General features: G+C 41.0%; 1 protein-coding gene across 2 annotated transcripts; it reads right to left on the minus strand.

Annotated features, from left to right (window-relative positions):
• Nucleotides 1-300: 300 nt before the first annotated feature.
• Nucleotides 301-12,346, minus strand: LOC121635687. Of its 2 annotated transcripts, XM_041978967.1 has the most exons (11): nucleotides 12,158-12,346; nucleotides 10,370-10,515; nucleotides 9,211-9,292; nucleotides 8,863-8,998; nucleotides 8,567-8,769; nucleotides 8,320-8,456; nucleotides 7,994-8,135; nucleotides 7,627-7,908; nucleotides 4,731-7,168; nucleotides 1,867-4,700; nucleotides 301-1,680 (listed from the first exon to the last, which is right to left on the minus strand). In XM_041978967.1, the coding sequence occupies exons 1-11, from the start codon at nucleotides 12,281-12,283 to the stop codon at nucleotides 1,670-1,672; spliced, it is 6,537 nt and encodes a 2,178-aa protein (XP_041834901.1). In that variant the 5' UTR covers nucleotides 12,284-12,346; the 3' UTR covers nucleotides 301-1,669. The 2 variants fall into 2 exon arrangements, with proteins under 2 accessions (XP_041834901.1, XP_041834900.1); XM_041978966.1 differs by having other exon boundaries at nucleotides 1,867-7,168.
• Between the last annotated feature and the right edge of the window lie 495 nt (nucleotides 12,347-12,841).

Raw genomic sequence — 12,841 nt, forward strand, 5'->3', positions numbered from 1 at the left:
GATCTTCTTTGGTGGCTGTGCAACCAGGATTTTAATTAATAGTATTGCTGTATGCCACAAAACATTAAAATTATCTTGTGATATGCTGGGTTTCAGGTTTCAAACGCTGGCAACATGACACACGCAAAAAGGTTGGTGAAGGTCAAGTCTTGATCTGCCAGTTCAGGATTGAATCTTTTTCATCCTCTGCAGCTGTTCAACACTACCTCGTCTTATCTCAAGCCAAAGCAGTGAAGCAGTTCTTTCCTGTGACGAGAACCCTTCTGTTATGAGACCATTACAAGACCAAAACTAATGGGAGCCATTTGAAGCAACTTTATTTTTTTTTTCTTCAAGAACAAAATATAAACCCACCTCCAGCATCCCCTTTATATAAGCCATTGAAACTCTTTAAATATTTACAAAAGATAGAAAACAAAAATAAATAAAACCTGCTGCAGCTCATGAAAAACACATGCGACCTCCTAACACTTATAAACTGCGGTAGCTTCCATACACCACGCTTCAGCTTGAATCGATCCTGAAAGACTAGACAGAGGTCTAATTCATGTTATCTTGTCGGTTCTCCGTTTACCAATAGCTGCTGATGGTAATGTTTCTAGAGTTTTTCCCAACTCACCTGCATTATGCTTATTAAAAGTCTACATTTATGCAGTTTACATGAGAAAAGCCAGAATACCAGGTGATCACTGATGGTGTATAACTAAAAGAAAATCAAAAGCAAAATAGTCATAAATTAGTGGGATACTGGCACAATTTCTAGCTTGTGTTATTGCTAATAAGCTGCAGCTTGGTGGATGTGAATCAAAATTAAACTTTTCATGTCATTACAGCAGTAAAGTGGGTCAGATTTTTATGTTAGAAAAAAGAAAGAAAAGGCCTGCCAATAGGAAACAGGAGGGATTTATCTTGGTGCACACTGACCCCTACTGGTTCCTCATTGTGAGGACAAGCAGCATAGAGATAATGAGATCCGTGGGGAATTTTCTTTTTAATAAGAAATACAATTAGTATTTAAACCGGAATTATACATTAAAAAATCCTTAAAGACGACTCTGATACAGTAATCTTACAACTTTAGAGTTTAGACTTAGTCTAAATTATATCTGTAACCTCAGAACGATAAAACAGTATTAACTTGATGTTCCTTTCATTCTGCCCCACAACTCAAGAACCAAACTAAAAATCTTTTGACAAGAGTGCAAAAGCAAACAACATCATTGTATGGCTTACTGGTGTGAAAAAGATGTAGGCTTGTGTTGAATCAGTGTGTGTATGTTTTTTTTTTTTCCAGCTTTCAACTGTCAGTCTATAAGCCACAATGATTCGCCTCCATACCAGGTGAAGCGGCTGAAATACAGCACAGCGCTTCCAGAGCAGGCACTTCAGTACTAACTGTCCTTCGAACTATCTGACTAGGAATAGTCAGTTCGTAATCAGTAGGTTTCTTTTCTTTTTTTGTTGGCTATCGTCATGTGATCTGCCTGCTCCTGGGGCTTGTTTGACAGACACATGCTGCAGCTAAGTCTGATAACCCTTTCACTTCTGGGTCCATCCATGGATGTGCAAGTCTTGGCCCCCAGTAAGGAACAAGCCATCTACAGAGTGTTGATCCATCATCGGGCTCCATGCAGGTCCACAAGTCTGTTAAGCTCCCAAAACATCACGTTCAGCTGTTCCCTGTAACACAAATATCACAATGCTGTGACAACAGACTATAGTAACTACAGCTTGTATACATCAACAGATAGTTTACTTCTAACTCCTGCACAATGTCACATGTATTAGCTTGTTCTGAACGGCACTGAAGGCCCATTTTCAAACGTTGCATACCTAGCGTTTTGAAGCTCAAGCCTTCAAACTCACCCTCATCATCAGAATCGAATCCAAACAGGTTTGAGCACTTCTTCAGCTGGAGATGGTTCTGCAGCTCCTCCGTACTGTCGAACGTTGCGAAGCAGTTGGCACATCGTTGTCTCTGCAGAGCTGCGGCCTTCCAGGCGTTTCCATAAAGCAGCACGGAGACCGGCATCTCCTTCCTTTTCTTTGGCATGGTGATGAACTTCTCGTCCAGGTATGCAGTGGGTGGCGGACGCATGTACGGCCGCTTCCTGTAATCTTTACTCAGCGTGGATTTGGATTCTTCACTTGATGCTGGTCCGTTCTCCATTTGAAAGTAATCGATAGCTGCTGATGGTAAAGTTTTTCCCGACTCACCTGCAGAACTTTCTTCTGCTGCTGGTTGAACTTTTGCAGACTTTGCAGACTTCTTAGTTGCTGTTTGATGATCTTTTAATTTCTTCTTTACAAGCTGTTTTGCATCATCTTTGTGACTATCCCTGCGCTTCTTACTTGCTTTGTTTGCCTCTGACTTACTCGTCACATTTGCCTTTTTAGATTTTTCCTTTTTGTGTACTTTCTGCTCATTTATTTCAGGGGCAGCAGGCAGACAAGTCTTATTAAACATGTGAGCCGGCTCTGATGGAGCAGGACTGTTAAGTGTTGCATCTGAGGCCTTTTCTTTTGTTGTCCCCTCCTCAAAAGTGGTCTTTCCTTTGGCCTCATCCTGTTGTTGGACTTCACATTTGAACTCTGCCATCTTTTTCAAGGCCAAGCTTTTGACTTGACTTTTGCTTTGACCCTTTTTCTTGACTAACTTTTTGTCCACCTGTTTCTTTGACCACTCCATATTCCTCTTCTTCACCTTGCCTAAGTCTGAAGATGCAGTACACCGACTGTTCCCTTGTTTCGCAACAGATTTCTTCAACTTATCCACTCTTTTCACCTTCTGTGGTTTTTCAGAAGAGGATGGCAGGTTCAAGCCTTTGCTTGGAATAGAGAGCACAGAGTGATGTGATGAACCTGTGTTTTCTTCTTTAGCTTTTCTCTCTTCATCAGCAGAACTTTCTACCGCTGCAACTTTGGCCTTCACTTGAGATTTGGGCTTGGACGGTTTTTTCGAAGCCGACGGCATGGCCGGATCTTGGTTGTGACATTTTTTCTCGACAGCATTTTTGTTCACTTTACTTTTCACAATCTTGTACTTCTTTGCCTTGCTGGAATCTGAGGTTGTGTAATGTTTTTTAAACATATGCAAATTCTTTGCTTTAACAGCATTTGGCTTTTGTGTTTTGAGGTCTGAGGTCAGACGCTGGTTTGAACTGTTAGCGAGAGATATATTGTGTTTCCTTGTAGTCTGCTTTCCCTCTGTTGTTTCCGTCTTTAAATCCACTGCTGACTTCTCTGTAGCTTTAACTTCGTTCTGGACCTCCTGCTTTTTGTCTACTTTTAACTTGTTACTCACGCTTGAAATCTTCACTGATTCTGAAGAAAGCTTTTGACCAGCTGTAATGTTTTCATCATGCACAGCTTTATTCAACTTAGGAGGACGGCCTTTTCTTTTCAGGCCTTTTTCGTTTCCTTTTACCTGCTTTTCCTCCAGTTTCAGCTTCACTTTTCTATTGTGCTTCAACAACGATGACGAGATGACTTTATGAACTTTGGAAGCTGGAGGAACTGTACTTCTTGCTTTAACTTTCCGTAATATTTGTCTTAATCTAAGATTACGAACGGCAGGCTGTGCAGATGTGTCCTTATTAGAGAGATTTGTCAACACGTTTGAACCCTTGTGCTCATTTTTTATCACAGGTGAAGTCTTTCTTGCCTCCAAGTCATGTGTTGCCTGTTGTCCTAACATATGAGCAGCCTTGACACTCTCAGTGCTTTTCCCAGCAGTAGAGGCAGTAGTATCTTCTGAACTCTGAGGTTTCTTCTCAATCGGTGCTTTACTAGGTTTGTCACCTTTCTGCACACTGGTGTTCTTGTCAGGTTTAACTGACTTGGAAGCATAGTGGTCCCTTTCGTGAAGGTTCAGTGCCCAAAGACAAATAAATAGCTTGGAACATCCTGGAAGACAGCACACTGCCTGCAGTGGACTATGCTTCCTGGCATGCCGTCTCATTTCCATCCCGGTTTTGAACCTGGCCATACAACCCTGATGAAGGCAAGGATGCCGTGGAATGAGTTTGTGTCTTTCAACATGGTGCTGAAAATGTTCAAAACTCCAACACACCCTCATGCAAATACTGCATTTACTATTTCCGACACGGAAAGCCAGTTCCAAAGGTTTGATATCACCGTAGTGATCTTCAAGAGCATGGTACAAGAGAGCAACTCGATTCTTTGACAGGTCTGTGCACCAAGAGCAGCCATCCACAGGACAGAAAACTTTCTCTTGTGGCTCAACATTTTTCTCTTCAGGAACATTCCCATTTTGTTTTGAAGCCATCTTCAGGACCTGCAGAGATTCTGTCTTTTTCTTTTTGTCTTCTGTGGAATGAGTAAACTCATCTCTCTGTGGTGAAACTGCAGAAGAATCAATCTCAATATCGTTGTTTTCTTCCAAACTTGAACTCGCAGCTCCATCACGTGTTCTTTTTTGGGGGGTCTCTTGCAGTCCAGGCTTCTGGTTGGCATCCAAGTTGCTTTTCAGTCTTGTCAGCTCCCTCTTTTTGCCAATGTGTCCATTTACCTTGTGAACAGCAGTTTTGTTATTGAGATCCTTTGCCCTGCTTGGCTTTTCTTGTGGAAATGTACCACAAACCTGTTTGTCTTTAGATCTTAATGTTCTGGATTCAGACGGACCCGATTTTGGAGAGACTGTCAATTTCCTCTGTTTCCCCTTGCTTCCACAGCCAGGGGACATTTTTGTGGTCTTTGCTTTGGCAGAGGTTTTAGCCGTGGTGGTACAGACAGTGTCTGAGACCCCATTTTTTTGGTCTTTGATCCTCTTTAGCTTCTCTATGTGATCGGACAGGTGCATCATGGCCAACAGGTCATCTTTAAATGTCATCCTACAAAACATGCACTCGTCTTTACGAAAATGGAACATTGCGTGCTCTACAACTCGACTTCCCTTAAATTCCTTGCTGCAGAAGGTACAACAAAAGTCCAACTTTGATTCCTCTGATTCTGGTACCATTTCCATAAGCTCACTGTTTTCAGGTGAATCTGAACTATCATCCGGATCATTTGCTTTCCCTTTTTCCCCTTGAGTGTCTTCTACAGAGGCATCCTGTTCTGATGTAGAGCAGCTGGAGGTAGTCCGTGTCTTGTGATGCACTTTAGACTTTCTTCCATCTCTTGAATCTTTAGATGTACTACTGTCTGGCGTTTGCAGTTTGTCAGTCTCCTGTTTTTGAGAAAGCTGCTCAGGTGAAAGTTCAGTGACCATTTCTGTTACTAGTGTCAGAGCAGATATGTCACTTGGACTTGTCTGGTCTATAAGAACATAAGAAGCCTCTGTTTCTGATGGCTTATTTTGCCTAATAACACTTGTTCCAGGGCTTGTGTCATTTTTACAAGGCACGTGTCCTTTTGAGTTTTTAGGTAAAGCATCTGTGACATCCATTGTGGAAATACTGGCAGTGACAGAATTGCTACCACTTTCACCCTGAGATGGAAGTGACATGAGCTCTTCTTCCCCAACTCTCAGGGCAACATTTTGAGAGTATAAGGGAGCAGGATCTGCAGATTCACTGCTTGAAACATCAGCATGAAGCGAGACTGAATGGTTTTCACCAGTAGCTTTCCTCTTAATCTTGACTGTTGTTGTGGTTTTTGAAACCCGAGCTTTGGAGACCTGTTCCACAGCTGGAGCCTTGGAGACTTTTTCTAAAATTGTTGACTGTGAGGCAATGGTGACTTTCATCTCAACAGCAGGCTCCTCGCAGGGCTCTTTAGCCGAAGCAACAGTCTGAATTTGAGGGAGCTCGCACAAATCGGGGACTTCTACTACTTCAGCGGCTGATGAAGTCTGTGACAATGTGGTATCTCTCAGCTTAACAGAAGAGTTTTCAGGGTGAGCTCTGACATAATTGATGCTTTGTGAGACTTTCGCTGTGCTCTGAGCTTTAGAGATCCTATTTGAATCCGGGGGGTTAGTCACTTTGTCTGCCCCAGTTGTCTGTGAGGCAACTTTCAACTCAACAGACGTTTCAGAAAGCTCTCTAGTTGATGCTTTTTGTGACAATGGTTTTGTACTTTGAATTTTAGGGACTTTCTCTAAGACTCCCATGTCTTTAGCAGTTACTGTTGTCTTAGACATGGTTACCTCTTTCATCTCAGCCTTTTCTGATGGATCCTTTGGAGGGCTACCCTGTACTGATGAGCGTGTGATTGTTGATACAGAGCTGTGAACATTCGGCCCATTGCCTTTTCCTTTTTGTCTGCGAGCATAGCAGTGCAACAGCTGTATGAACATAGTTGCATCTCGTGCTCTGAGAACCACCTCTTTGCGATGTATAGGCTTGGCAGGTTGTGCAGCTGCAGGAAGTTTTAATGTAGGTTTGTAAAGAAGCACTTGAGGGAACCCTCTGGGTCTGCTGCAAGCATCTTCAGCAAAGCTGCCCAACAGTTCATTATCTGGTAGGGAAAGCTCCAGGATAACTTGAGGAGGGCTAGCTTGTAAAGACTGGTCTGCCGAAAACCCATTCTGGACTTTGTCGTTTTCCTTCGCCTTTAAATGAGAGTTTATCAAAGGTTTGAGTTTGGTGTTCTTGTTCTGACCATGTTCAGACCTTTTCATGACACATGAGCGAATGTGCTTTGTCCGTTTCAATCCATTCTTTTTAACCTTCAGAGAAACATTCTCTTCAAGAGTTCCTGAGTCTTGCAGGAGCCACTTGGGTTGTCTAATCCTTCGTTTGGGTGGGTTCTTCTCCGAGAGTCTTGTAGTGCGTCTGTGTTCCTCATACCTGAAAGCTAAACTGCTGTGCATTCTGTCTAGCTGCCAAAATGAGCGCCTCAAAGCACCAGAAGATTGCTTCAAGACTTGTGATCCTTGGTTGCCTTTCCTTCTTACAGCATGGTCATTAAGCCGCATTTTATTTGCACCCATCTTAAGTCTTTTGGATACAACGTCCACATCCTCTTTATGATGCCGCTTCTTAGCTACAGCATGAAGTTCATTTCTATCTCCTTTACGACATGCTGCTGCTCTTGATTGGAGAGATGGCTCTTTGGCGCAGTACTTGGAAATCCATTTGTCTTCCATGATTTCTTCAAGAGCAGCACTAACCACCTTCTCACTCATCAACTTTAAACAGCTTGTCCGTAGAGCAATGAGGTTCCAAAACTCTGGATCGAAATACAGATCCTTCTTCAAGACCTAAGAAAAAGAAAAACATACAAATATTATAGGAACATCACTTACATACTACTGCATTTGCAGCTGTTAGACACACATGATGTGGTTATGTTTAAATCTCAGTTATGAGGTTTGTGCAATCTGCCTGTTTCACTGGTAACAAAACAGCTGGATGAGAATGATACTACCACCCCCATGCTTAACAGCTGGACACTTTAATATCTGCATTTACTCAGCCTCTCACACACACTTGCATATTTGTATTGCAGAAAAACAAGACATGCTCTTATAACTTTCCCTGAAGACAAAAAAGAAACTATACAAAAGACTGAACAGTGACACCATGAGTTTAGAAGTCAAACCAACATTTTCATGTCTACTTTACAAGAATGAGTCTTTTCTGTTTGTAAAAACCGAGCCTACACGAGGTAAATTTTATACCTTTCCTCAATCATTAAATGTATGAAAAGATGCTCTACCTGCAGGGTTTCAAAGCGAACATTATTTCTGATGGGGCCATCATCCATGTGGTACTCCTGATCGGGATGCATGTAAAGAAGGTACACCATCTTGTAGGATTCAACAGACCGCTCCAGGAAGAAGACAAGAAGAGCACACGTCCGGCAAACCTCCAGATCGTTGGAAAGCAGACCAGCAATGGTTTTGTAGATTAGGGACTTGGTAACAACATCACAGGGAAGACAAGCCTGCAAGGCGTGAGCACAAAGTTCCACACAGAACTGGATTCCTTCTGCACCCACCTAGAGAGACACAAAGTTAAACATTTAATAAATACATATCTTAACAAATCTCAAAAACAGATTTTAAAACATATTTCTTTCTCACTTCTTGAAGTATTGCTCTGATGAATGGGAAGATTGATTTGACATTTGTAGCAGACAGCATCAGCCGATGACACTCCTCTTGAAGAGCCTGCTTGGATGTTTTCAGTCTTCTATGAAGATTGACCCATACTAGGACCAGATCGCTACAAGGTGGTTAGGAGGAGGGGAATATATGAACAGTTCTTAATGTTCATGTAAAGGGGAATAAATACTGAATTAAAATTACTTCACTGTTGCATTTTAGTAGAAATTACAAACCATTAAATTGGATTCAACTAATGTCAAATACATTTCTCGTTACAGCAGCATGAAATTCAATTTACTCACCACAAATAGTACATGTCTCCCCTACAGAGCTGCTGTGACAAGAAGGCTGTGCTGAGACCCAAAAGCAGCTCATCCTTTTCTTCACACTCCAAGCTACAGATAATGTGTACCGCATCTTTACCATTAACCTCAGCCACCTGAAAACAGTTCAAGGCATTTAGACAATAGAAAGGCACAAACTGCAGCAAAGCTGTCACAATATGACTAAAGTACAGGCTAGCTTCTAGCATCAAGTTACTCCACGTACCTCTTTATGTAGCAGGGCATGCTGTGAAGTTTTGTAAAGCCATGAGAGGTAGACCTGGAGGAAGAACAAGTGTTGTCCTGCTGTGGGATGGTCAGCACAACATTTAGCCAGGGCCATGGCTTCGCTAACACGCTCACATGATAAAAGGTAGCGAACCCGCAGCTCGAAGAACACTGGAAGCTCAGAATTGATGCATCCTTCCACTGAACGAAGGCCAAGCAAGAGAGACAGTTTCATTTATTCTGATACTTGAACAACTGAGAACACATCTTTTTACATTGAATAACTTTGCTGACCTTCATTCTGAGGTAAACTGGACCTGCTGAGGATTCCCTGTAAGGCTGGGCTGGCCCAGGGCCCATCACCCTGAACCAGGTGCTCCACCTGAAGTAAGTGAACATTCTGATACTCTGCTAGAACCAAATGACATTCCTGAAAGAGCATGGGGACAAGAACAGTGTCTTAATGTGCTTGTATTTCAAACAGTATCTTAAACATCATCTTTAGACATGTTCAAAGATATTCAAAACCAATAAGAAAGCCATTAATATGACTTTACAGCTCATGTGCAGGATTAACATAATTGTTTCTGCAAGCATACTTTCATCATCTTATGTGGTAGATGGCTTGAATTTTATTCTCACCTGGAATGTAGCAGTGAAATTTTTCAGTGGCTCCTGATTGAAGTCCTTCTGGTCAAAAAACAGCAGCAACTCAAAAATGCTCCTGGGACAAGATCAAATAATCACAGAAATATAGTCATTTGGTGGCTCTCAAGAAAGCAACTGTGATAGAGAGGCTGTGAAAAGCGGGTTGTTGTGAAAGTGAGGAAAATTCTGGGAGGGATTGTGAGGCATGGAGGCTTTGGAGACTGGGGACACTAATTGGCAGCATGCAGCCATTTTTTCTGGCTCACCAAAAATATTTTTGTGACTTAGCAAAATACAAATCATATTTCAGATTAATAAAAATCGCCACCAACAGCCCACAATATAATGGATAGGTCAAAATTAAGCGCAACCAAAAGAAATTTTTTCTGTATGAAGCTACGTGAAGCTAGATGGTTTTTTCTGATTTCTTTTCATATAATGTTTTTTTTTAATGGGGGAGTGTGAAATGTTTGTGCTTTTTCCAAGTCCAACTACCTTTGTAGTTTAAAATATTAGATCATTCCTTTTCTAGAGAAAAGTGCCAATATTTTTATTTATTAGTCTGCATTTAATAACAGGAGGGCTTTCACAGCTTCACTGACTCCAGTAAACTGAACTGTCCAGGAGTATATCACAATTAAGATGTTTTATTACACGGGATTACTGTTCTTCCCTCCCAGGCATCATTATAATCTGGCTGCATGTGGCTTCTAACATCTACTTTACAAAGTCGTAACCTCAGTGATTATTTATTAAATGTTACTGTGTTAGACTTTTCAGCTGTGCTTTGGACCATTTCTGGTTTCTGGCTTTCAAGTGAAGACATCCAGCAGTAGCATATTATTCTGCCATTACCCACTCCTACATAAAGCAAGTCATCTTAAAAGGTGTTATCACAAATGACATGATCTGGAAGATCATTTTCCTGACTGATGATCCAAATTTTGCATGCAATATCCTCTGTACTTGCAAATGGATGAAAAGTATGAAAAGCACTGAAAACGCACATCTTTATTAAAATACACAGCCTAAGAAATAATGTTACTGGAAAATGATGTTACTGGAAACAGTTGTCACTTTAAAGCAGCTAGAAGCAAAAATCCAGCTCTCCAAAGAATGAATGCAACCCGTCCAGTGAAGGTGGTGTACTTACAAAGCCAGACTACTGATTGTTTGGTGCACATGATCACAGTTTGATGTGAAGAAAGTTGAGGCTCGCGCAAAATAGCGCAAAGCTATCTCAAGGATCCTGAGCTGGGGTAGTGGCACCTGCCAGTGAGAGGCATACTCCTCCACCAACTGTACAGAGCAAAGGCAAAACAAAGACAAATCAAAAACACAACATTACAAAGTTTGGACTAGAAATCATGTTTAGGTCTGTGGCAGGATTGTAGTTTTGACTTTAAATCCAGATACAATGGAGACTCAATAAGTAGTAGTCCATTAATAATGTTCGATTACAATACAAAATAATTAGAAATGCAGTTATCAGACAATCAGGAAATATTCTGATACCCATTTGATTCCTATAAGGATATTTAAAAAAAAAAACAGACTGCAACCTACAAATAGCACATTTTAGTCTTATAGAAGATAAATCAAGCCGATGGAAAGTGGATAACTAAATAAAGAAAGTAAATGCAACCTTCATTCTTTGTTCTTGAAATTCAACCGTGACAATCAGGCTGCTACAGTATCTAATACAATAACCCTCCTTGCATCGATTAATGCATTTATTATAACCAATATGGCAGAGACACGCCTGCTTTTCAATTGCTAAAATTCAAAAACATACTTGCAGAGAACTATCTCAACCATCATGTTTGACTGAGTCTAGTCTGCAGCTTTCCACTGAACATGCTTTCCCTGCAGTGCAAAGTGATAAATCTACTTAATTGCCAGAAACTAAACGAAACGTGGTTCTTCCTGGTGTCTCCCCCTGTAAGGACCCCCCAAAAAAAAAAATTTTAAATTACCATCTGATGGGGAGGGTCACTTAAAGTTAAATCAATTAAATGAGCACATTCCTGAATTAAAATGAATGTTGTAGGACTGAATAGGTCAGTCAAAATTCTCACACAATTGCCCAATAGCAATTACTTGACTTGTCACTTGGTATGACAGCTGGAATAACATCTATTCACCTGTGTAGACAGGATGACGCTAAGAGATATGCCTCATTTAAGTCATTATATCCACATCCTGTTCTATTGGTCAACTAATGTTTTTATATACACTGATTATATATATATATATATATATATATTTACAGCAATTGATTGATAACTACAATTTCATGGTTATAACACTTAAGTATCTTCCTGCAACCCCAAATAATTTACCTTTTAAGAGGCAAAAGGCACGTATCTGTGTATTATCATCATTCACTGTGACCATCGTCTAACGTTTTCAGGTTATGAGAAAATGTAACAAGTCATGAAGTCTAAAAGGGAAAATTGGCTTTACTGCATATTACAGGATAGAAAGGATTAGATTGAAACAAGTTAGGTAACTGTTATCTAGTAACAAACATAACTATTATTCGTGCTAAACAATTTTCACTTAGCAGTTGGGTAAACACTGAACGTGCTTACAGCAGACGTACATTCTGGGCTAGCCAGGCAGCTAACTCAAACGACAAGCCGCCTTAGCCATCTAGCTGAACAATGACCAATAATTGTCAAGCTATGACTGACTTCCAGCCTCGAATGTTTTCACATTTTCATCTATATACGAGTCTGCGCCGTCAGAAATGCCGTTTAACATGTGTTACATGGACTGATACACTTGTTTGCACCACGACTGGTTGGATAGATGCTAACGAGTTCCACTGCTAATGCTAGCCAAGTAACTATCACTTCTGGGGGAGGGGAGTCGGCTAACATAAATGTTCGCATCTTCGACAATAAACTTGTCACCAACTTCAGCAAGGCCTCCTTACCTTGCAAAAGTCAGAGCAGAACGGTTCACTGTCGACTTGGAATTCGTCACCTGAGTAACGGCTTAGAAGACACTGTATTTGTTTTTCTAGCCCCTCTAACTCGTTTGTACTGCTCTCCTCCGCCATACTGCCTGTCTAGCCTTGCTCGTAGCAGCCAGCTACCACACAACACATATCGCCATTATTGACAGCGCTGATTGGATGCCACTGTCGTAAAGGGGCGCGCTCCTTTATTACACCACTGTAAGCCGAAAGGGAGCAAGTTGAGGTGGAGTTTTTGTGCTGCGTTAAAATCAAAGGCAACTAATAATGACCCGACGACACGGTATTCCCGGTACATCATTACATGTACCACAAACCACATGGCAGACACAAACACAGTGCGTTAAAATTAGCGTTTATGTCCCATTGTCGAAATTTAGATTAATCACTTTTAAAGGGGTATTGCACCCAAAATGTGTTTTTGAGCTGTAAACAACACGCCATTACTTAATTGTGATGAAACCACATATACTGTTGATAAAATTTGTATTTTTTATTTTTTTTTAACGGGATTTTGTGGGTAAGAAATTAACGCCCTCTACAGGGTGAAACCAGCTTATGTTTTTCGTGACACAGAGAGGTTCTCTATTTCAAGAGAAAATTTTAAAAACCTTACAGGCCCTCCCTCATATGCAAACAAAT

Source organism: Melanotaenia boesemani, chromosome 24, assembly GCF_017639745.1.
Source record: "Melanotaenia boesemani isolate fMelBoe1 chromosome 24, fMelBoe1.pri, whole genome shotgun sequence".
Classification (NCBI taxonomy): Eukaryota; Metazoa; Chordata; class Actinopteri; order Atheriniformes; family Melanotaeniidae; genus Melanotaenia; species Melanotaenia boesemani.